The 26,903-nt window shown below is 36.7% G+C and overlaps 1 protein-coding gene across 3 annotated transcripts in view; it reads left to right on the top strand.

The window, feature by feature from the left end:
- LOC137238049 (octopamine receptor beta-1R-like) overlaps window positions 1-26,903 on the top strand; it is a 285,592-nt gene that overhangs the window by 179,568 nt on the left and 79,121 nt on the right. For all 3 annotated transcript variants that reach the window (XM_067762609.1, XM_067762608.1, XM_067762607.1), the window contains 2 exons: window positions 12,633-12,830; window positions 12,963-13,134. In XM_067762609.1, coding sequence (XP_067618710.1) covers window positions 12,633-12,830; window positions 12,963-13,134 — 370 coding nt within the window. The remainder of the gene's footprint in view (window positions 1-12,632; window positions 12,831-12,962; window positions 13,135-26,903) is intronic.

Genomic DNA, 26,903 nt, shown 5'->3' with positions numbered 1-26,903 from the left:
TGGCGATATCTCGAAAAGGCGTCCACCTATAGAACTAAGGTCCACTCCCTTTTAAAATATCCATTAACACCTTTCATTTGATACCCATATCGTACAAACACATTTTAGAGTGACCTCTGGTCTACCTTTATAGCGATATAAATGGCGTCCACCTATAGAACTATGGCACACTCTCTTTTAGAATACTCTTTAATACCTTCAATTTGAAACCCAGGTCATACAAACACATTCCAGGGTTACCCTAAGTTCATTTTGCTAAATGGTGATTTTCCCTTATTTTGTCTCCAAAGCTCTCAGCTGAGTATTTAATGTTCGGTTACACCCGAACTTAGCCTTCCTTACTTGTTTTCATCGAAGTTATATTATTTTCGTCTGTAAAAGTTTGTGTTGTGATGCTGATTTTGGATACCAATACATAAAATTATAAATTACGAACATTAAACAAAATTAGGCCAATTTACAAAAAAAATTGCCACAAAAACGTATTTACCCAAAAGCGTAGTCCCACATACACCCTCAACAGGGCGTATGAGTTACATGATTCTAACGTTATTTTCTTGTAGCAAGCACAAATTAATTTTTAAAAGTAATAATATATTTGTTTGAGGTTTATTTGAATTTTAAGTACCTCATATACTTCATGACTATGGATTGGTTTCTTTAGCTTGGTCCGCTGCACGAAAATTGTATGTAAGTTCTGAAGGAACTTTTCCTTAAGATAGGCTCTCAAATAAGTATACCGATATTAGGCGTGTTTCTTTTAAAGCGTATACGTTTACGTTTGCGCTTAAGAAAAGACGTTTACCCTCGCTTAGATAATGCTTAGGAGACTCATATAGCGGCAGTGGCTAAATAACTAGCTACAGAAGAGGGTGTACCTAAAATCAGAGACACAAACCTCTGGTGGCCATAATGTATAACATATAGGTGAATCAGTTGCAATGAATAGTGGACACACATAGAATACATAGAATTAGTGTAGAGGGTGAAACATAGACACATATTTCTGTTACATCTGATAATAATGCGTATTGAAATTTATTTGTACAAATTTTATGCGCAGCGTTTTCTGAGGTCTATTTAAAGTTTGACGCTTAGAAGTCCATATAAAGTTTAAGCGTAAACGTCTATAGACGTAAAAAAACACGGCGTTATCATAAGGGTGGACCTGTGTGTAGAAGTTCAAGCAACTGCGAGGAGCTTTTGACCAACCCGGAAATCGTTAGAGCTATTCTTTTACATGCGGCTCAAGCAGCTCACAATTGTCGGTCACTTGCGGCATAGTATTGCGTAGCGGATTTCGCGAATTTTTGATTATCATGCATCTTCTGTTACGGTTCGAATCGCTGAACTATCGAATAAATAACTCCAATATTCAGTATAGTAAAATGGTCTTTATTTACAACTTTATTGTGGCAGTAGTTTTTTACAATTACAATTATCGTGTACTTCACTAGTAGTGTGTTTAAATCAAACTTAATGATTCTCCCTTAGCTTGCGCTGCTTTTATGCCAATGGTCGCCAAAATTGAAACTATGGCTGTGTTAGTAAGATCAAAATCGCCATAGTGACATTGGTTTAGTCGTTGATAAAAAATCAATGCAATAGCACTTATGCGCTCATGTTTGTTAACACTCAAATTTAATCGTAAATATGCCATAGAAACACTACTTTATTGTCGAGATCTGGCTAAATGACGCTTTTATGGATGGTGAATTTTTCGATGAAAATTTATTCTGCGTTTTTCGAAAAGATCGCGATGTATTAAAAACTGGTCTGTCTAGAGGAGGAGGCGTTTTAATTGCGATTCGGCGAAAATATCGAGCGACTCTGGTGCCATTGCCGAATGCTGATTCTCTTTTAGATATGCTTTGCGTTTCTGTACATGGAGTTTCTAAACTTTTAATTTGTGTTTCTTATGTACCGCCTACTAGTAGCGATTTACTTTATAAAGAGCATGTTGATAATATTTTAGCCTTAGCATCTAGTCATGAAAATGTTTGCGTTTTTGGCGACTTCAACCTCAGTAATCTAGAATGGTCTGCTTTTGATAATAGTCGGGGGCTTCTTCCTATTTCTTCAAATGCGTTTGCTGAAACCTATTTGATTGACGGCTTCTCAAGATGTGACCTTAGTCAGATTAACAGTTTTAATAACAGTCTTAATAGAATATTAGATCTCATATTTTTAAGTGATAATATGAATTTTTGCCTCCAGGAATGTCTAGACCCTTTGTCCACTCCTGGTCCCCATCATGTACCGCTTGTTCTTCATTTGGAATTTTATGAGTTTAATTCTTATGTAGAAGATTCACTTTCCAAGTTTTGTTTTAAAAATTACGATGTTGATGCTGTTAATGCGGCAATTGAGTCTATTGATTGGGATTCGCTATTTGCTGAGGTTGAAGTTACCAGTTGTTTTAATATTTTTAAGAATAATTTAAATTGCATTTGTTGTGAAAATATTCCGAGTGTAAGAAAAAAGGTTTACAAAATTCCTTGGTTCACAAAAGAGTTGAAAAAACTGAAGAATTTGCGAAACAAGTTTTTCAAAAAATTTAAAAAATCTAGGTCTCCTACTTCCAAGGAATTGTATTTAAAATATTTGAAAGAATTTAAATCATTGAGCAAAGTTTTGAAGCGGAATTATATAAGTAAATTTGAGGACGATATTAAAGTGAATCCGAAGGCTTTTTGGCGTTATGTGAAGTCAAAGAGATCGTGTTCTAGTATTCCCTCTGCTGTATTTTACAAAGATACACAAGCGGATTCGGCTTTAGATGCTGCAAATCTTTTTGCAGATTTTTTCAGCACGAATTTCGAGGCTGACCCTGTCTTGAGTAGTGGTGGTTTTTTTAGTGCCTTGGATGCTATTGGTTTTTCAGTAAACTTTGGGGCTCTTGAACTCTCGTTAGATGATATTGAACTTGGGATTCGTCAAATCAAGATGTCGTCACAGACTGATGTCGATGGGTTGTCGTCTCACCTTTTTAAAAACTGCGCAACCCTCGCCTACCCGATCTGGCTGCTTTTCAATAAATCCCTTGAGCAAGGCGTCTTTATTGATGCATGGAAAATCTCCTTTATCACGCCAGTTTTTAAATCTGGCAATAAAAACGATATTTCCAATTATCGCCCTATTTCTAAAATTTCCACTGTCTCAAAACTTTTTGAATGCATAGTGAAAAATAAAATTCTTTTCTCCATTCATCGTCTCATCTCTGTTGATCAGCATGGATTCATGTGTGGGAGATCAACCACTTCTAATTTAGCAGTTTTCTCCGAATACTGCATTGAAGCCTTTAGTAACCGCGCCCAAGTTGACACAGTGTATACGGATTTTTCGAAAGCGTTTGATAAAGTTAACCATCGTATTTTGTTATCAAAGTTACAAAGTTTTGGTTTTCATTCAAATTTTTTAAATTGGATTAAATCGTATCTTTCTAATAGATCATGTGAAGTTGTAGTTGATGGGGTGTCCTCGTATTCTTTTATTGCCTCCTCTGGGGTTCCTCAGGGAAGTATATTGGGTCCGATTCTTTTTGTGATGTTCATCAATGATATTACTACTTGTTTTAAATATTCTAAATTTCTCTTGTATGCTGATGACATGAAGATTTTTAGCAAAATAACGTGTTCCTCTGACTCGACGAAACTTCAGAGTGATCTTGACAATGTTGTAGCTTGGTGTCAGAAAAATATGCTTCCCTTAAATATTAAAAAATGCTCCCATGTCTCCTAATCCAAGTCCCGTACTCTTATCCCTACTTCATATTTTATTGGTGGCTCACAACTAGACATTGTTTCTAAAATCACTGATCTTGGGGTGGTCTTTGATTCCAAGTTTACTTTTCATAGCCATCTTAACTATACCATAGCTAAGTCGTACTCTATGCTGGCTTTTGTCAGACGTTTCAGTTCAGATTTCTCCGATCCGTATACTTTAAAGACACTCTTTACTTCACTGGTACGCTCGAAACTAGAATATGCTGCTTTTATTTGGCGTCCGTATTATTCTTGTCATATTAGTCGATTGGAGAGAGTTCAGAAAATCTTTATTAAGTATGCTCTGCGACCCCTTCATTTTGAACTTCCGGTTCCCGCTTATGAGTCTAGATGTTTGCTTATCGGTCTTAAGACACTAAATTGTAGGAGAACCTTCTTATCTCTGACTTTCATTTTTAATTTGATATCTGGGGTGGTGGACTGCCCCTTTTTACTTGAACGTATTTTCTTTGTTATTCCTAATATTTGTTTAAGGAATCATGCCACATTTTATGTGGGGCTGGCGAGGACTAATTAAGCTGCCAATGCTCCTATTGTCAGAGCTCTTAAAGAGTTTAATTTGCTTCCGAAATCTTCAGTTTTGGATTTCTCCTTTTGTGAAAATAGGTTTAAAATGCTACTTAATGACCAGTTAAGTTAGTTGGTATTTGCCTACATTTGTAATTAGTCTGTAAGAAATGTAACAATTTCAAGATTAAATAAATAAATAAATAAATAGAAATAAATAAATAGAAAATTTTAGCAAAATATAATGGACTTGGATAAAGCTTCTCTTTTACTACACACCCAAAAAGTTTAGATATAGTTGAAAGTTTTGATATGGGCCGATAGTTTCTAACATCATTTTTCTTACCACTTTTTAGAATGGGAGTTATGTAAGTGACTTTCCAGTCATCAATGAAGCTACCAAACGCCAGCGACTTGTTAAACAAGATTTTCAAAGGCTCAACAAAAGCTGGACAACTTTTATAATGACTAGTTCGTCAATTGGAATGATGCTGATGCAGAGACTGGCAATTGATATTTCGTGCGACATCGCCAGTTGCTAATATGGAAAAATTACAGAAATCATACTGGTTAGGATTTTTGGCAAACTAGTATTCCTCTAGTATTCAACTAGTTGGTTTGACCGCAGGGTACGCTAGGGCAATCATGTTACAAATATGATGGTTTCATACACATATTTAGCAGGCGAGGCTCTAGCGATCCCAAGTTCCTTATGGAACTGGGAGGTGGGATTAGATAGTATGGCTTGGAAGGTTCAGATATGATCGGACTAGTACCTTAGTGGTATTTGTTACCGTAACGTATCGGATCAATATCCGGCATAGGGTTATTAACATCGTTAGCACATTTCAAAACTTCCGGAGAGTGTCTTCATCGCTACTACAACAAAAACAATAGCTATTTTGTATTTATTTATGCAGAACAAACAATTGGAAACTTATTCTTTATTTTTATGTTTAGTAGCAATAAATTCGCAATGAATAAATAATTGTCATTTTTGTTAGACATATCAAATGTGCAGCCATAAAAGAAACTTTGAAACCTCAACAATCTAGGTTATGACCAAAATAACTCATGTTCAATATTTTTTGTGCTCATGAGCTAAGTTCGTGAACTTCTTGTTGCATATATTAAAAGTCATGCCATTTGGCGTTGGTATTAGCCATTTAATATTTATGCTGTCTCGCGCTGTCAGTTAAGAAGCTAATTTAACAATGAAATAAAAAAAATATTCTTTGATTAAATATTGCGAATGTGTGGGTGGGATATGTAAAGTGCAAACAAAATATGTAATTGATAAACAATATTTTGCACTAAAAGCCTAAATAAAGCCATTATCAATTTCTGTATTAAATTACATGATAAATTACTTTGAAGGCCATTTGCTTGTATTGGGGGAAGAGGACGTACATAGTGAGGCAGGCTTTATCCCTTATCACACTTAACGCTTATGCTTAATATACATTTATGCCATTTCGTTAAAATTTCAATATTTTCTTCGATAGAAATTTTAATTCAAAGAAGTTCTAAAATCTTATTTATGATTTTAAAAAAATTATCAAACCTTTCAAATCAGAAAATTCATCACAAAGGTTTAGAGCTAAGAAAAACTAAGTGCAACTTTTAAGTATAGTAACGAAAACGTTTTCATATAAAAGTAATTGCGTATTGGTGAGGTTGCGTTAGATTAAGGGGCGTGTGTATGAGTTTCCCATTATCCATTGTGAGTGCCCTCAGTGTCAGGTGGTGGCACACTTATCCAACTAGATAACTTCTTTGTAATCCATATTGAGCCACATGCATTATATGTGACCCGGTCTATGAAAAGGTGGCTTATGACTCAAAAAAAAAAGAAGAGCACAAACGTCCTGAAGAAATGCATTGTTTATCTTTAACAGCTGTTCCTCGCAATTTCTCTTTTAGCCATAAGCCACCTTTTCATAGACCGGGTCCATATGAACCATATGAGGGGTGAAAGATACCCACTCCCAATCTCTGCCTGACTGTCCAAGAACCATCCGCCTAGAAATCCGAGTGATTTTGTTCGCAGTTCCGAACATCGACAGCAGAGCTTATGATTTCTTCTCGAACACAAGGGCGAATTTCAAAACCCGAAAAATCGGCTTCTGGCGAAACTCATGTATCTCGAAATGCTTGTTAATCTCGTGATCTTCTCGACACTCAATTCAGTCGCTATGTTGAAAGTATTTATCATTGTAAATTCATACAAGTGAAAAATCTTTCTATTCTTCAATTGCCATACCTACATGTCAAATAATTCCTGACAGGGAGAACGGCTGTCGCGAATAGCCAGAGAATGGAAGAAAGGTGTGTTTTTTGCTCGCTGTTAATAAATTGAAGTGCCATGGATTGCCCATTCGTGTTTCAAACCAATTTTTCTTTTGTATGTGTCTACCGAAAATCATACTTCAAATTAATGTTGATTTTTAAAATCAAGTAAATATAGAAAATATGGGCATCTAGTTTAGCAATCATTTTTAAAAATATGTAAGTAGTGCAATGTAGCAGTCATCTACAAAAATTTTCGAAAAACACTATTGAGCAGATGATTTAATTAATCGAACAGCGATTCAACAGGTGTTTGAGGCTGTTTACTATCGTGAACGTCTTTTTCAAACATTCGCTACTTGTATGAATTCAGAATGGTATTTATAAACTCTGTTTTTGTTTTGACTTTTTATTGCTTTGTTGATTATATTGCCTTTTCAATGATACTTCACTCAATATATATGTATTTTTATAGTTTTTCTCATAATATTCTGAATTTCTATCGAAAAACTAGAACACGGCTTCTCGCGAGATTCTCGAAATACTCGTAATACTTGCGAGCTTCTCGACATTCAATCAAAACAGCGCCTACATTGATTAAGTTGAATGGAAAGAAGGTCGCGAGCGTTACGAGTATTTCGAGAATCTTGCAAGAAGCCGAAACTCACGTGAAATATCTTATCGACAGAGAAAGTGTTGAATCGACTCCTCTTAATTTTCATCCTGACGGCTTCTGCAGAGGAAGCTTGTTGGTATGCTTGCCAGTTGGAGCATTGGTGCAATTGCGTATTGACCTTTGATGACACCCGTAAGTACATTATCACCGAAGATTTGCTTACCTTAAACACGCCCATATTTATCTTGAGATCTCACAATCATCTAAGTTGGTACACAGCAAGTCTGTTGCTCTAATCTTATATTCTCCGATATTCCTCAGGAGTTAACGCAGTGGTGGTCATGCGCGTCACTTATGTCAATTTCGGAACCCTTTTGCGTGTAATTTATCTGGTAAATTGTTTCCAGTGACTTTAGTTTCTCTTTGTTGATCTCAAATTTTATGGACCACATATCACTGCTTTTTCCTTTAAAGGTGTGCATATACAAAAAATTTTAAGAATGGGAACAATTGCCCAGCAGAGCCCTATTATGCTTTAAAACGTAATCATGATTATCAATTTTTGGCACTTAACCGCTTAAACGATTTTGGAAATTTATTAAAAAGTCACGTAAGCTATCCCTATTTCGCTATAGCTAACGGCAAATGAGAGCACCAAGAGAGAAAAAGTGTTCCTAAGTCAGTAAAGTTTTCCCAACCAAACATACATAAATATGTACAGCTGAGCCCGAGTTGACAAAGCTTCTCATTCTCAACGAAGAAGAACTTTACAAAAACAAATCTACATGGCACACAAATCAATATAGAGACAAAATGTCTCAATTGTGTTGTTAGTGTAGAAATGAGAAAACCTGAATTAAGCATGCAAACAAATACCAGCAGGATGGCCTAGTGGTTAAAGGCTACTGCAGTTTCACCATGTGATTCCCGGTTCGAATCCCGGTGAAACCTTTGATAACATTACAAAATTGCCTGATGATGATTACGTTGGCGGTTTTCGAAATGGTCCATCGCAATATGTCAGTAAATGTTCCTTTCTTTTCAGTTTCTCTTAGAAAAAACATAATAATTGAAATTCAATTATTATAAGCCGGTGTTAAGCTCATGAATTCTTAAATATAAGTATTTCCCATTTTCTTTGTCCCGAACAGCGGTGTCAACTGAAATACTTTCTTGGCCGGAGCGTCTTCATCCATTCCTATAACATGACCGAGTCAGCGAAGCCTTTGAATTTTAATTAACTGCACTATCTTAATATCTGCCTTAAGCTCATCGTTATACTTTCTTCAGTGCTCGCCGTTGGTATCACGAACAGACCCATACAGTTTTCGGAGAACTTTTCTCTCGAACACTCCAAGAGCTATCTCATCTTCTCAAACCATCGCCAAGACAGCTATGATTACCAACTATTAAAGTGTTTGGTTTGTCAAGAGGGAACTTTACTTATCAGTTGCCTTCTCAATTCACAGTGGCAGTTGGTAGGATGACATTGTTTTTGCTGTTAAAGACGGTTTCTAAAGAAACGAAATCGTTCATAGGCTCGATTTTATACCCATCAACAGAGACTTGGCTGCCAAGGCGCCAGTTGTGTTGCTAAAATTATCTTCTCCAACTTTATATTGAAGAAGTCGCACGAAATGGAGCCACTTTCTCCGAAGCCCCGTGTGTTTTCGAATGACTCAAAGATTTTGAACGCAATAGCCTTTAACAAATAAGCGTAAAGACATATTTCTGGCCATAGCGTGAAAAGTAAAAACAAAGTAATCTCTCCTCTTATAAATAGTATTGATGTATAAATTAAAAGTATAATAGTCCGCTTTCCAAACTTATGCAAAAATGTATGTCTTCATTGGACGAAGCATTTTTTTTCTTTGTACAACCCAATATAAACTAAAATACTTCGTCCTTCGGATATTGATTGCCTTTCAATATTTCCGTTGATTATTTTTCTGCATATCCACTTTTTTATGCAAGAATTTTATTTTCATAGTTTATGCATATGTGGATACCTTCATATATATACATACATGTGCATATTTGTATCTTCCGCGCAGTGAAACACCCAGGGAGTAAGGAAATATGTGACTAATATTTCGTGACAATTAAGTTGGTGGAACTGGTTTAAAAATGATTAAAGCGGCACAAATAAATATTCAAAACTTTTGTTGCTAATATTTGCGTTAGAATATATTGTGAAAAATATTAGCAACACTAAGGGATACTATCATCTCTAAGCCAACACTAAGCGGTGGCTTGTATGCACATCAATAAATAAATCACTATGTCTATACATATGTCCACACAAGCAGCTGAGAGCAACGCATAAACACATGCATTTATTTGAGATGCTCCCAAAAGTAGGCAATAATTTGTGCAAGTATCACTCACATATGCACGCGCATATGAGAAGCTATATACGCAGTTATAGCTGGTAACTAACTAGTAAATTCTAGAAATAGAACCGCCTAGAAATATGCCAATGAGGAAACCAAAGAGTATAAAAGCGGCAACAGTTGAGGCACGATGAATCAGTTTGATTTAAGCAAGCTATCAGTTGCGAAGTATAAGTGTTATTGTGAAGTACTTTAATAAAGGCCATTTTTGCATTATTGAAGAGTAGACTTATTTATTCAACAGTTTTTCGAACGTTAGCAGAAGATTTGAAATAAGCGGAATTTCAGTAAATTCGTTACAATAGCTTACTATAAAGCTCGTAACCTTTTCCATGTGAACATAGCCCTTGTATACTGTGGGTGCATTTCAATATCATCACTAACTATCATAGGACTCGGATTTTTCCAGAAAATTTAACTGTTATGTTTTATTATTTAAAGTTGTGCATTTACAGTATAACCTGCTTATATCGCAAAAGACAGTTAGCTCAGAACTCTTACTGTCTGTGAGGTAACTTATAACTAGATCGATTTACTGCAGGGTGTATTCATAAGGATGAAGCTATGTAAAATTTGAATAAATTATTTTATTTCAATGCAATGAAAGGCACTCAATAATAAGCTTGTACCTGCACGTTAGACTAGGTCGGCCCCGTACGATTTTTTTGTGTTATTTGAATTTATGTCCTCTTCGTATATCTTTTTAAGTCCAATAGTAATTTTTCAGGGCTTTGTTAAAGAAAAAAAAGTACCTTAAATGTATAAAACTCGATAGTTGTTAATTGCAACAACTGCGTAGAAAATAAAGGTACTTTTTTCTGGTTTGGAAGGGAGTTTCGATATGTACAAATTAAACAAAAGTGTTGATAAGAAAGCATACCTTCTTAGTTTAAATTATATATTCTTGAAGGGGATCGATACAAAAAATTACTTTATGCGACTTATCTCTGGGAAGATTTGCGTCGTGCTCCTTTCAATTTTCTTCTGGACCGGACCTACATTGTTTTTTCCGACTCCAAATGGAATCTGCAAGGCAGAAAAATGTTTCACTGCGAAGCTTTTCATGGCAGAAATACACTCGGGGTGTGTGAAAAATAGCTGCCGAGGTGCGGTCACGATTATAAAGTTCTTTTCCAATTGAAAACACATTTTTATAAACATTCTATGTTACTTTACAGAACCCTATGCATGGTAACTAACGCACGCTACCATCGCACAACGGTGGCCGTATTAATGGATCTTAGCGGTGGCGGTGCTATGTAATTTTCGGAAGGCATATTGGTGGTGTAAAAGCCACAGGCTTGCGGTGAAATATGATTCTCCTTTTAGCTGACTCTCCAGACTTAAGTAGTGGTACCACCCTAAATGCTTTTCTCAGAGCTACTGCTTTCGTGAAGGCCTACCGATTTTGATGGGTTAGCATGTCTAATCGCTTCTTTGACCACTTTTGCAATTATGGTAATGGGAAATGCTCTATATTTATGTTTATATGCGCGTCTGCTGGACTGCTGTTGTCATTTTTCAGCCGAGAAATGCACTACATATTACTTGTTGAAAACGCTCGCGCATTTTTCGGCGTCTGACAGCACTTTATGGCCAAAGGCAAAGGATATTTTGTCATTTTGTTTTGTCGGATTTGAAAGATACTTTACAGATGGCCAACCGAAAGAAAAGTTACAGTTACTAAGATGTCCCACCCATTTCGCCCGCTTTTGTTAATCTAAAAGTTGTGCGATGCAGAAACTTCCCTTGTTGTTTCCAAATGGTACCAGGTTACGCAACCAAGAAGGAACCAGTGCGGTTTATGGGACAGGCTATATCAATTTTCATATTATTAAACTGAAAATTTAATTGCAAGCAAATATTTCACCCATGGCAAATTATAGGTAGACTACTCCAGGGTTGGCTCATCAAAAAAACTTTTTATTTATACACAAAATAATTTTCAAAATTGGTTATAGCAGTACTAAATTCACAAATACACATCCTTAAAATAACTTTAAAATTTGTGTTATTTATTTTGCACATTTTTATAGAAACGTGGGGTGGAACCCGCGGGAATAAGCTGGTTAATTCATATTTTTAAATTTCGCAGCAATGTCTGCCTTCAACGTTCATATCCCAAAAATCCAGCGAGCTCAAAAATTCAACATAAGTGAACAATGAACATATCTAGTCTACAAAGTAGTATCTGTTTTTTATTACATGTATATACATATGCACTTAAATTTTATATACACTGCTAAGTGCATATCTTTATCTACACTTAATGAAATTGTTGCGCAAAAATTAGTACTGCTAAATTTCAGTATCCATTATGCTCCTTTGCAACTGGAATGTGTCTCCCCATTTTACCTCTATACTATTATACACTTCTATGACCGATAAGCGCATGTGTCCACGATTCATCACAACCGATTTAGCTAACACTGTGACCAGCAGAGATGCGTGTATTCGCTATTAAGCACAACCCGTTTTGCAGCGAGTTATTCAACCATTGCCGCGAGTCTTCAATAATTTCCGCTAGACTAGTGTCCTAAAAATTATCCTAGTGATGATAAGTGTGTTTTTTTTTTCACCTGCAAATGTAGATGTAAATACATGTAAAGTAAAAGACACGGCTAGTATCTATCAACCTACACATTAATCTAATAGTTTCGGAATATTTTTTCCTACAATTTAATTAGCCAAATGTATTGAGTTGACAGTTTCTACTTCCTTGAAAACCATTAAACGAACTTGTAAATTTGTTACCAATTATATTCGTTTTAAAGCGTAATTACAAACGTTGCGACGCTTCTTTTTATTCGCACTACAATAAATATCACTCATACGCCCCGGTGTCCCACAGAAAACCAATATCGCAAAACTTCGTTGAATTGTCAATTGTTTGCATGAAAGCTGTTAATATTTGTTGTTGGCTGACTTATTCACCTTTTTTTTGTGTTATTGTTGTTTATATGCGTTTAATTGGTTCAATCGATTTATTGTTGTGTGCTTTTCTTCTTTCAACCTCTTTCCTTTTTTTTTTGGATACGATAGCATCATCACGAATTACTTTGTGGTTTCATTGGCTGTGGCTGATATGTTGGTGGCCCTTTGTGCGATGACATTCAATGCTTCCGTCGAGATTACTGGCAAATGGATGTTTGGTACAGTGATGTGTGATGTATGGAATAGTTTTGATGTTTACTTTTCCACAGCGAGTATTATGCATTTGTGCTGTATATCTGTTGATCGGTAAGTACGGAGTAGGACAAGAGTGTAAGTTTACAAAGTGAAAAGCTTAGAATTCAATTACGATATAAAGTCATATAACATGTATACATATACTTGTTTTTTTCTTAACTTATTTTTTCACTTGCTTCGTAGATATTACGCCATTGTACAACCTCTCGATTATCCATTGATAATGACACATCGTCGCGTATTATTTATGCTTTTGATGGTTTGGCTGTTACCGGCTTTACTTTCTTTCCTACCCATCTGCTCTGGCTGGTATACAACAGCAGAAAACTGGAAATATTTGAAAAACAATCCACATGTAAGTAAGCTCATCCTATTCACAAAAATCACGTTTGTTAATGTACAAGTATAGATAAGGGTGCTCTAAGAAAATATTATTATATCTTTTAAATTTTTAAAAACACACGTACCTATAGAATAAATTAGCATAACTTTTCTGAAGTGAACAAAAAAAAAAAAAAAAAATTTTATAAAAATTTGGAATAGAGATTTTACTAAAATAATTTTAATACAGTCCTGCCTCTTTCTAGGATCCTACATCTTAGCCGGGTGACATAAGATGATGTTTCGCTGGGGATGCTGAGAAGCTATAAAATTTTGTTTTGAGCTTTACGACCCTTTGGATACATAGGGAATCACTAACAAGGTTCTGTTAGAAGAGAGCGCTAATAAACTATCAAAGGAAGTGAGCCTTGTAACTGTTTGTAATGGACCCAAAAAAACTGAACAGTGTATTTATAAACAACATTGCGTGGCGCCATATTTTGATGACATTAGCAAGCTATGAAGAGAACTGCTAGACTATTAAGTCAGGCCAATTAAGTAATAACGAAACAAAAATCGTATTACATTTTCAATTGATTACTTTAAAAAACAAAAAAAAAAACGAGTTAGAACTGGTTTTGTATTTATGTCCCAGTATCTGGATAGATAGCACTAATTGAGGTCACCTATAAAAAACACGAACAAATTATCAATGACATTGCTATGCTTAGAGAAGAATATAGCCAGGCGCTTTTCAGAGTCAAACCGTATTTCTGGCCGAATATTGTGCAGCAACATAATAACCTCTTTAAAGCAACAAAGGTGTCATTTTTGGTACAATTCCTTACCAAAGTGCATAGTTTTTACAAGCAAAGTAATCTTTCCGCCTGTTTGGAAGTGCATAATAAAATATTATTTGTTTCTGAAGAAATCAAGCACACATATACATTTGCACTTACTCTTCGTTCTATACAACACCAATACTCGTATAAACTGTTTTTCAGCATGAATAACCACCAGTAATGCTCTCAAGAAAATACCGTTTGCTTTATTTACTGTAAATGAAAAAATGTGTGCACAAAATGGTACACAGACAAGTTACCGAAACAAAAAAAAACATATATATTTTAAAAAGTATTGTTCCACTGTAATTGAAAAAAAAGCTCAAAAAAAAGCTTGCATGTCATAGTTACATATGTACATATATGCACATATAGAGTTGCAGCTGGTTGATATCAACGGCTAAACGAATATTTTATAAAGGAAATTTTACAACAGCTGCTGCTCCATATTCAACCGGAATGAGATATTTTGATTTATGATTTTGATTTTTCTTGCAAAACCACTTTTAGCTAGTCAGGAACACATATGCAAATATATCCAAACATATGTAAAAAAGTGTATAGTGAAAAATTGATACGAGTGTAATGGAATATTGATATAAAGTAAACATCATTTGTCTAACAAGTTTACATAAGATTTAACTTAGCTGTTGGAATTAGTAAATAAAGTCAGATTTGCAGGTATAAAAGTTTTGTAGCTTCTTTTAAATTATAGTAATTGGCAAATTGTAATCGTAATCGGGTTTGCTGATAGGAGGTTTGAGGGAAAGAGTTCTGGGTTTTCCATTCTTACCAAGGTAAGGTAAAACTGAATTTTTTCGTTGATAAACTTTTTTTATGCGAATTTCAAATAAAACAAGCAAGGGCAAAACTATCTATCTTTGGCTGTGTCTAAGACCTGATACTTTGTTGTTACCTATCTGGAAAATAACAAATAAGAACGGGAATGGATTCTGCTGTGCCGTGGATTTCATACCTTTCATGAATAGAACTCGGCAATAATAGTATCCATTCGTTTTACCCGACAAATGAGGTACATAAAATGGGTAATGAGTGGAGAACAGATGTACACTTATCGATATTTTCGATATATATAAAATAAACAAGTACAAAAGTTTCAGTTCAAATGAAACCGGACGTAACAAACCCAGCTGTGCACTTGAAACTCTGTTGTTGTTTCCTTTGTGTGGTTAATAGTGTTATAAGGCAGCACAATAATACATATTTGGTTCTACTGTGAACTAATTTTTGTTCAAAAGAAGCAAACAAGATACAAAGGCTATCACTCACGAGCTTGAGCGGGTAAAATACAGTTTGCCTTCAGATATCTCTACAAAAGCTGTTTAGGAGCCGCCGGACCTGAGCGATAGGGTGCAGGTATATACTGACAGCTGTAAACTGCATTAAAAGGTGGGTAGCGGTGCCTTCGCACCTTAACTAGGGTGGAATCTATCCTTTAGCCTACCCATTATTGCAGGGTCTTTCAGGCAGAGGAGGTGGCTGCTATAAATGAGGCCGCTGACCACCTGAGAAAGGTTGTTCATGGCCATAACCAAATTTGTATTTACTCTGACAGCCAGGCTGCACTAAAAGCGCTTGGATCAGTCACATATAAGTCCAGGATAGTAGATAAGGGCCGCAAATCTTTTAACGAGATCGCTGAACAAACTTCCCTCAGTCTGGTATGGGTGCCTGGTGCAACACAACCTAAGCTCGTGTGGCCTGAATGAGATGCGAGACGCACAAAAAGTCTCCTTCTTCTTGGAAGGAGGGACATATCTCTGCTGGTTGGACTTATAAACGGCCAAATAGTAATCGGGAGGCTGGGTGCTCCTATGATGATTACTTCAGGAGCTGCAAAGATGAAGAGGAAACGGAAATTGTCAATCAACAAGCGATTGTCCTCTGCTTTCGCACAAGAGGAAGAAATCTCTGGGATCTCCCTTCTCTGACGATCTTTGTGATCTCGCTACGTTTGAACCTGAAAAATTCTTGACATTTTCTAAATCGACTTGTTGGTTTGTGTAGGGGAGAAATCCACGTGGTATCACAATGGGACCTTTTTGAGCCTAATTGCACTGGTGATCGCACCGGTGGCCACTCTTAACGATTTCATTTTCAGGAAAGATGTAAAAAACGTTTGCCTAAAGACGGGATGTATGTGTGTGTTTTTTTGGGCGCCCAAATACCCAGACAATCTTCACAAAGTTTTCATGGAAGGTTCACATGGCCACTTGATATTTTTCCGGCTACATAAAATTTCTTGCCGGTGCCATGCCAACAACCAATAAAAATTTAATTTTGTCAAAAATCCGAGTCTATTAACGCCAAACCATTGACAATTAAGTATGAGTACTCTAAATATTTATTTGTTTATTTATTTATTCATATTATAGCCTAGGACAATCAGAACCTCCTTACAGACTATTTACAAATGTATCTTAACTAATACATATTAAATATTCAAATTAATTAATTCAATAGCAGTTTAAACCTAAATTTATTTAATGTAAAATCAATATCTATAGAATACAGCAAATTAAACTCCCTGAATGCCCTAGCAATTGGAGAATTGGAAGCATAAGTCGTTCTAAGTCTATATAACCAGAAAAAATCGTGACATTGAAGGGTTCGTGAAGGTACATTGAACCGTATACGCTCTAAAAGATAGGGCGAGTCAACCGTCTCATTGATGATATCATATAAAAATGTCAATGAAAACATTGATCTTCTACTCACTAAAGATTTCAGGTTAATTGAAAGGCACCTAGAACTGTATGTAGGAACAGGATCGCGAAAATGCAAAGACCGGAGGGCAAATCGAAAAAATATTTTTTGAATACGCTCAAGTCGGTCTATATGGCAGGCATGGTACGGCCTGCAAATGAAAACAGCATATTCTAGTTTAGATCGCACTAGGGTTGTAAATAAAAGTGTTAAAGTATAAGGATCACTAAAATCCATACTGAAACGGCGAATGAACGCGAGTGTGAAATAAGACTTCGCAATGACATAATTAATCTGACTGTGAAATAGAAACTTCGCATCAAAAACTACACCAAGATCTGATATTTCATCAAAAACCCTCACCGTAGAGTCCCCAAAATGATAAGAAACAGGAAGAACATTTCGAGTTTTAACAAAGGTAATACTAAAACATTTATTTATATTTAAAAGCAGACGATTACGTCTACACAAGTCTATTACGTTATCAAGAAGAGCTTGGAGCATAGTGGACCCAGATTGATTCGTGGTTGATGCAAAAGTCTTCAAGTTAGCAGCATACAATAAGAATTCAGCATAAATGAAACAATGACGTATGTCATTAATAAAGATAACAAATAACAAGTGTACCAACATACTTCCTTGGGGTAACCAGACGTGGCAGTAAACGACCGCGAACAAATACCATCTACCACAACAACACAACTAGGATCTGCCAAGTAAGACCTCACCCAAGATAGCATACTAGAATGGAAGCCCAAGCCAGCAAGTTTAGGTATTAGTAATGAATGGTTGACTTTGTCAAAAGTCTTCGAAAAATCGGTATAGATAGTATCAACTTGTGCCCTCCTATTAAACGAAGAAATACAGAATTCAGAAAATACTGCTAGATTAGTTACAGTTGATCTGCCAGGCATGAAACCATGCTGATTAGGTGAAATCAAGGTCTTTACTGCGAAGAAAATTTTACCCTTAACTACAATTTCAAACAATTTCGAAACAATGGAAAGTTTAGAAATAGGACGGTGGTTGGCAACATTGCTTTTATTACCACTCTTGAATATCGGCGTAATAGATGTTATTTTCCAAGCGTTTATGAAGTCTCCATTCCTGAGAGATTTATTAAAAATTAATAAGATTGGATACGCAACTGCTGCAATATTTTTAAACAAAAAAGAACAGAACCCATCTACATCCATTTGCACTGTCGACTTGATCACCGAAATGCCACAAATGACATATTCAAGAGTCAGGGACAATCGACCAAAATATTAATCAAAATAGAACTTTTGAAAGATGGGCGCTGCCGCGCGCTTTATCGAAAAGGTATTGAAGTATTATAAATTCGATATCAATAACAAACGAAAACGATCATTTATCTGTTTGTTGTCTGTTATATAAATTATATATAATTAACTTACTTTTTTATTTTTATTTATTTATTTATTTCAGTCTATCCATTTCAAATCTTACAGACCAGAATAATTATTAGTTTATTAATATTTTGGGTTCATATGAATTTATGAATTTTACATTTTCAATTAAATATGGTAAATAAAACAAGTTTGAATATATAAAAACTCACATTTAAATCAGTCACATTGGACTATTTGTTACAAAGACGAATACACCTTGTAATGGACCCATTCATCGAGTAATTGGTTTTACTAACTGAATCGACAAACAGACGATTATTTCGTAAACTTCACGGAGGTAGATATACGTTAAATAAGATCTTTAAATCATCACTGTTAATGTTGTTGTTCACCACATTATACAAAAATACTAAGAAATTATAAATTCTTCGGTCATGCAAAGATTGCAATCCTAGAAGCTTTCTTCTACTTATATGAGCTGGAGGACCATCCTAATAGTTGACTCTATATATTTCGTGACTACTTTCTGCACTCTTTCAGTTTTGTCGGAATATATATCATAATATGGATTCCATATAAGAGAACAATATTCGAGGCGACTTCGTACGAGAGCAGTATATAGAGATTTTATAGATAAGGGTATTTAAAGTCCCGTGTATTCCTTTGAATAAAGCCTCAAATGCAAATGATTTGGATACAATGAAATTAATGTATTTACTGAACGTGAGCTTTGTGTCGAAGATCACTCCTAAATCTAAATGTCGAAACAGTCTTTTTTGGAAGTTTTGGAAAAGTTGTCGATTTTATATCGATACGCTATCAAAAAGTTATCAATATACTATAGAATGAGTTATTGATTTTTATTCAAAACAAGTAAGGAAGGTAAAGTTCGGGTGCAACCGAACATTACATACTCAGTTTAGAGCTATGGTGACAACATAAGGGAAAATAACCATGTAGGAAAATGAACCGAGGGAAAACCTGGAATGTGTTTTTATGACATGCGTATCAAATGAAAGGCAGTAAAGAGTATTTTATGAGGGAGTGGGCCATAGTTCTATAGGTGGACGCCATTTAGGGATATAGCCATAAAGGTGGATCAGGGTTGACTCTAGAATGCGCTTGTACGATATGGGTATCAAATGAATGGTGTAAATGAGTATTTTAAAAGGGAGTAATGCTTAGTTCCATAGGTGGACGTCGTTTCGTGATATCGCCATAAAGGTGGGCCAGGGGTGACTCTAGAATTCGTTTGTGCAATACGGGTATCAAACGAAAGGAGCTAATGAGTATTTTAAAAGGGAGTGGGCCTTAGTTCTATAGGTGGACGCTTTTCGAGGTATCGCAATAAAAGTGGACCAGGGGTGACTCTAGACTTTGTTTGTGCGATATGGGTATCAAATTAAAGGTATTAATGAGAGTTTTAAAAGGGAGTGGTGGTAGTTGTATATGTGAAGGCGTTTTCCAGATATCGACCAAAATGTGGACCAGGGTGACCCAGAACATCATCTGTTGGATACCGCTAATTTATTTATATATGTAATACCTGCCAAGATTTTAAGGGTTTTTTATTTCGCCCTGCAGAACTTTTTCATTTTCTTCTACTTAATATGGTCACAACCATTTTATAAAGTTTTTTCTAAAGTTATATTTCGCGTCAATAAAACAATCCAATTACCTTACCATGTTTCATCCCTTTTTTTGTATTTGGTATAGAATTATGGCATTTTTTTCATTTTTCGTAATTTTCGATATCGAAAAAGTGGGCGTGGTCATAGTCGGATTTCGTTCGTTTTTCATACCAAGATAAAGTGAGTTCAAGTAAGCACGTGAACTAAGTTCATTAAAGATGTGTCGATTTTTGCTCAAGTTATCGTGTTAACGGCCATGCGGAAGGACAGACGGACGACTGTGTATAAAAACTGGGCGTGGCATCAACCGATTCCGCCCATTTTCATAGAAAACAGTTAACGTCATAAAATCTACGCCCCTACCAAATTTCAAAAGGATTGGTTAATTTTTGTTCGACTTATGGCGTTAAAAGTATCCTAGACAAATTAAATGAAAAAGGGCGGAGCCACGCCCATTTTGAAATTTTCTTTTATTTTTGTATTTTGTTGCACCACATCATTACTGGAGTTGAATTTTGACATAATTTACTTATATATTGTAAAGATATTAAATTTTTTGTTAAAATTTTACTTTAAAAAAATTTTTTTCTTAAAAGTGGGCGTGGTCCATCTCCGATTTTGCTAATTTTTATTAAGCGTACATATAGTAATAGGAGTAATGTTCCTGCCAAATTTCATCATGATATCTTCAACGACTGCCAAATTACAGCTTGCAAAATTTGTAAATTACCTTCTTTTGAAAGTGGGCGGTGCCACGCCCATTGTCCAAAATTTTACTAATTTTCTATTCTGCGTCATATGTTCAACTCATCTACCAAGTTTCGTCGCTTTATCTGTCTTTTGTAATGAATTATCGCACTTTTTCGGTTTTTCGAAATTTTCGATATCGAAAAAGTGGGGGTGGTTATAGTCCGATATCGTTCATTTTAAATAGCGATCTGAGATGAATGTTCAGGAACCTACATACCAAATTTCATCAAGATACCTCAAAATTTACTCAAGTTATCGTGTTAACGGACGGACGGACATGGCTCAATCAAATTTTTTTTCGATCCTGATTATTTTGATATATGGAAGTCTATATCTATCTCGATTCCTTTATATATGTACAACCAACCGTTATCCAATCAAACTTAATATACTCTGCGAGCTCTGCTCAACTGAGTATAAAAATAACGGTTTGTTATCGATATGTTTTCACAAAGTTATAGATTTTTTTTATCAATTCTTGTTTATCTGTGTCTTTTATAAGTACTCCTGCTATAGTTCAACTCCAACCCCTAACTGAGCTCTAGTTAATTTAAAAATATTTGTTTTATAGGCATACAATCTTATGTGGATACTTTGAATTTCTCAAGTACGTAGTACTAATGACTTTTTTATCTTTAAATACTCTAATGTGTATTAAAGATCCAATTTAAAAAAACCTTATTTAAAAAACTGTAAGCGCAGTAAGCGTACAGGAAATAAAATTATACAGCAAAGTAAAATTCCTCAATATGCATTTCAGCTATTTTCTCGGCACATTGCCTAGAAAATACCGCACTTAGCGGAACAATGCATTATAAAAGTAAAGTTTGCACACACTTAAACAAAGAAGTGCTCATATAATTTCCCAGCTGTCAAATAATCCATTTATTAAGTACTTCACAACTGGCAAATGCCTTGGTGTGATGGTGGCATGCTTTGCCATCCATACTGAAGGTACTGGGTTCAAGTCTGGAGCAAAGCAACATCAAAAATTTAGAAATAGGTTTTTTCAATTGGAAAAATGTTTTTCCCTCGGCAGCGGCTTGGCAAACAATTCGAGTGTATTTCTGTCATAAAAAGCTTTGCAATGAAAACGAATTCGCGTTGAAGCTGCTGTCCGGCATAAAATATATAGCTCCCGTTCCACTAATTTGTAGGAAAAGTTTCAAAGGAACATGATGGAAGTTGGAAGAGAAGTTCGAACACAATAGCGAAGACTACCGGTTTTTTGTACACTCATTGTAATATGGAACTCGATTTATTTTATTTATTTCTTTATTTAAATTAAGTCTGCAATACAGGATACCTTACAGACTAGGATAATTTAAAATAATCTCGCGAAAATTAGAAGAATTATGTATTGTAATTGATTGTAATATCTTATAGACAAATTGAATTTAGAATTCTTACAACATCCGATTTTTATAGTGCAAAGTTAAGCTTAGTTGATGAAGAGAACAGGGCATTTAATTATCTTAGTGCACGAGCAATAGGCGCATTGTTAGCATATCTTGTTCTAAAGTTTTCCAAATAAAAAGGGTAGAACTTACGAAGATTTCTCTGAGGAATATTAAAACTAATCCGCTCAAGTAACATTGGGCAATTAATAATGCCATTAATAACGTTGAAAGGAAAGGAAAGCGAGAGAACTTTCCATCGTTTTTCCAGCGAATCCAAATTAATTAGCAAACGTCGAGAATCTTAAGGCGGAACATGCTCCTCAAACCTTAAGGGACGTAGAGCGTGTATTAGAAAGACCTTTTGAACTCGTTCAATTCTACTTATCGAGAGTTGATCATATCGTCTCCAAATGAAAACAGCATACTCTAAGGGTGATCGAACAAGAGAGGTAAATAGTTGCTTAAACGTATAGGGATCAGAAAATTCCGTGGAGTTGGGACGAATGAAGCCGAGAACGGAATACGATTTTGAGAGTATTAAGTTTATGTGGCCGTTTAAAGTAAGCTTAACATCAAATACCACTCCCAAGTCGTTAAACTCTGTCACATTTTGCAGCACATCATTAGCAATCTGATACGATGTATCGAGGATGCTTAGACGCCTGCAATATGTCAAATGAAAACATTTCTTTATGTTAAGGGAGAGGCGTGACTTCTCACACCATCTATGAAGATTATCCAAATCGGTCTGCAGATGAAAGGAGTCTGATGTGTCGCTTTGATAGATCATGTCAACTACTCATACAAAATACATCCTGTATTTCAGTTCCAGGGTCGGAGGAAGCAAAACTCTTTTTGTGACTCCTTAAAAGATCTACGGATTTCTATGCGTTGGCGATGGCGAGTGCCGAAAAAGATTTAATGATGAGCTATATGAGTTTAACGCAGAAATCAACATGGTCCAGCGAATCAAAATGTAGCGGCTATGCTGGCTAGCCCATGTTATGCGAATGAAAGAAAGTATTTTTATCGGGATCCACCTATGGAAGCAGAAGAAGAGGGCAGCCCCAACTCCGCTGGAAGTACCTCGTGCAAAACGACTGAAACTCCCTTATTGTGACCAATTGGCACCAGTTGGCAGAGCGAAAAAGCAACTGGCGCGCCTTGTTGGAGTAAGATTCCATAAAGGCCTGTTGTTGTTAAAATGCTGATACTTTCCGGTCTACTTCGACACCAGTAAAAAGTATTTGTTGGGAACTGCTAGGTAGTTTCTATATGTACAGCTTACATAGCTAAGTATTTTGCTGCAGGGATTTTATAACTATGTGTGTGCTAAAGTATATACTAAAAGACGTGTGTATTTCTTGCTTGCATTCAACTTTTACATTAAGTTAATTACTAGGAAATTGCGTCAACTTCTCATTCACTGTTAAAGCTATGATTTGTTGGCAGCGTGGTGTGCTGTAGTACAATGGCAGAGCAATTTCTTTCTCCCTAGGCAAATGATTATTCTGTAAAAAATGCGGTTAGTTATGGAAGAATCTGTAATGAGTCTCAAAGGAATTTGCGACTTTAGCCAGTTTTTGTCTCTTTCTATGAGTTGGATGTATGCCTTTTGTTTGGACACCATCTCTTTGGATAGTTCAATTGCACCTGTTTATGCCCGAAGGGATAGTGTCGGACTGGGCCCCTTTATACCCTTAAGTGTACTGTAGGACATGTCCTTCTACACACCTTTATACACTATTGGGTCCTATCCGCGAAAAGTATAAGGAAAGTCGTCCTGCGGATCCCTTACATAACCCAACGGGTACTGTCAAACAAGACCACTTTCTACCTATGCGGAATTTTTACTGATTTTATAATTTTTTTTAAACTCGCATACAATATTTTAAAATCGATAATGTAATAAAAGGTACTACCATTTTGGGCTTGGTATGATGTATCGCATTTCTCTTGAACAATTTGCTTCAACTCCAATTATTTTTTTTTTATTTAAAACGTTTCGTAGCGGTTTTTCTATATTGTTTCTTATACTTGGTTATATCAGTATCAAACTGTCCAATCCCTGGTGCTGATGAGATTGATAAAAATAGTCTATATCTATTTCAACTCCTATATGCCATTATGACCCCCCTGCCTGTTAGGGGCTAGGTATACCGACCGCGCTTGGCCTCCGTAATAAAAGTGCTGTACATCGAGTCGGCCCTAGAGGTAAAGAATTTAGAACATAAATTGCGTACGAGCGAATGCGCCAAGGATAGAAGTCCATCACCCCCAGGAAAGCGACCGAGGAATAATTCGTACTCGACCAAGGAGAACAACGTGGTAAAACCCACTACTACACTAAAAGATGTCTTACCAGGGCACGTGGGTGGTCACAAACGACGGCAAGAAACGCAAGAGAAGACGGAGCGGAAAGAGGAAACTGCAGCCCAAAAGACGGGAGAGTGGCAGTTAGCCAAAAAGAAGAGCAAGAAAAAATCACTTAAGGCTAGGCCGGATGCAATCATCATTTCCAAGGCGGGGGATGCGACGTACGCCGACATATTGCGTAAAGTGAGAAGATGCGACGAATTAAATTCCCTGGGTGATGACGTCAAAACGATTAGAAGAACGGCGAAAGGAGAGCTGTTGCTAGAGCTGAAAAATCGCAAGATGGGAAAACAAGCGCGTACCAAGCAGAAATTGAAGCGGTACTAAAGGACTCGGCTAAAGTTATAACAAAGTCCCAAATGGTCACGCTACAGTGCAGAGATCTCGATGAGATTACTACGCCCGAGGAGATTTGCAACGCCCTCCACCAGCAATGCAACATCAAACTTCCAGATGTGGCTGCCATAAAAAGCATACGCACAGGGTACAGTGGCACGAAGTCGGCATTTATAAACCTTACAGCGGATGATGCCAAGGCGGTTCTTAATACGCAAAGAATCCGGGTAGGATGGGTTTCCTGCCGAATTAGAGAGCTCAAGCAAGAAAAACGCTGTTATAGGTGCTGGGGCTACGGGCATATAGCTCAGAAATGTAAGGCTCTCAGATTCAGCAGGGAAAGCCTCAATTTGGGCACCAGGGAAATTTCTCCCACAGGAAATTATGACGCCAACGGTAGCAGGATTCACGTGGACAAAAATCAACGGTATATACGTCTTCAGTTGCTATGCCCCTCCGAGCATGACCATCGCCGAGCTCGAAGACATGATATACGGGATCACCATTGAAGCATGAGGTAAACACCCGCTTTTAGTGTGTGGAGACTTCAATGCATGGTCATCTTTGTGGGGAAGTAGACGAACCAACGAAAGAGGGAGAGTTCTCCTCGAAAGCCTTACTTCTTTGAGGCTAGAACTCCTAAATGAACCAGGGATATATAAATTCGATACAGGTACCAGACGATCCATTATAGATCTCACCTTCGCTAGCAGCGAAATAGCAAGACGAGCAAAATGGTCCATAAGCAACGTCTACACACACAACGACCATAAAGCTATTAGCGTAGAGCTGCTCGAAACTCCACGAATGGTAGCAGGAAGACATCGACAAAGTAGGAAATGGAAACAGCACCTTTTCGACCCACAAATATTTGACATTATCTGGAAGGACGCCATAGTACGAGAATCGCATGCGGAAGACCAGTAGGTTCAAATCACTAAGTTGCTATGTATGGCATGTGATGCTGCCATGCCCAGAAGTCGCGGAAAAGCACAGCGCACTCCGGTATATTGGTGGAATGACGAAATTGCGGAAGCGCGTAGAAAATGCCACAAAGCACGAAGAATAGCGCAGAGGGCACGCTCATCACCACAATATGCAAAGCTACACAGCACCTATGTCGCACAAAGAAAGGCATTTATAAATGCCATAAAAAAGAGCAAGAAGTTATGCTTTAGGGAACTGCTGGATAATGTCGACCTAGATCCTTGGGGATCAGCCTACAGAACTGTGATGGCCAAAGTTAAAGGACCGATATCACAGCAACCTACGTGCCCGATACTGATGAATATTATTGTTGAAACACTTTTCCCGGCGCAAGATCGCTGGACTTATCCAAGCGAGGATCTAGAAAGTACGGAAATTCCGCAAATTACAGAGCAAGAGGTGCTGGACGCTGCAAAAAGAGTTGCTGATAACAAATCCCCAGGACCCGACGAAGTACCAAACATAGCCCTTCAAGCTGCGATTACAACTAGGGCTACATTATTTACTGATCTTTTTAATGCCTGTATGCAAGAAGCCGTGTTCCCTCGCCCGTGGAAACGACAAAGATTTGTCCTATTGCTGAAACGTGGTAAACAGCCGGACCAACCATTCTCATATAGGCCACTTTGTATGCTGGATTCCCTAGGGAAGATTTTCGAGCGTATAATTAGTGAACGCCTACAGCTGACTCTAGAAAGACCAGGTGGCTTATTGAATAGTTAATATGGATTTCGCAAATCAAGATCCACCGTAGATGCAATACAAACAGTCGTCAATATAGCTAGAGAAGCTATCTCTGGAGGCCAAAATAAAAGGAAGTTCTGTGCACTGATTTTGTTGGACATCAATAATGCTTTTAACACTGCGAACTGGATGCAGATAATGGCAGCGCTGCAAAGCTTCGGCACTCCAGCTTACTTACGCAGAATTATAGGTAGCTATCTTAAAGACAGAGTACTTCTTTTTGACACGGATCAAGGAGCAAAAGAGTACAAAATCACAGGAGGCGTCCCACAGGGATCTGTTCTCGGTCCTACGCTTTGGAATATAATGTATGACGGGGTGCTAAAGATTGATATACCAGAAAACACGAAAATTGTGGGATATGCTGATGATATTGCAGTGGTAGTAGTGGCCAAGAAACTGGACCTGCTTCAAGCATTATGTAATGACGCCGTAGCAAGAATAAAGGAATGGCTGACCAATACAGGACTGGAGTTGGCTAGCCAAAAGACGGAAGTGGTATTATTAAGCTCCAAACGGTCGGCGAACGAGTTAGTCTTAACTGTCGGGGATCATCAAATCACCTCAAAGGATTCCTTAAAATACTTAGGAGTGCACATTGACTCTAAGTTAACTTTCAAAGAGCACCTCAGAGCGG

This window comes from Eurosta solidaginis, chromosome 1 (assembly GCF_040869045.1).
Source record: "Eurosta solidaginis isolate ZX-2024a chromosome 1, ASM4086904v1, whole genome shotgun sequence".
Taxonomy (NCBI): Eukaryota; Metazoa; Arthropoda; class Insecta; order Diptera; family Tephritidae; genus Eurosta; species Eurosta solidaginis.
Note: the sequence above shows the minus strand (reverse complement) of the source record. Positions and strands in the feature narration are given on the sequence as shown.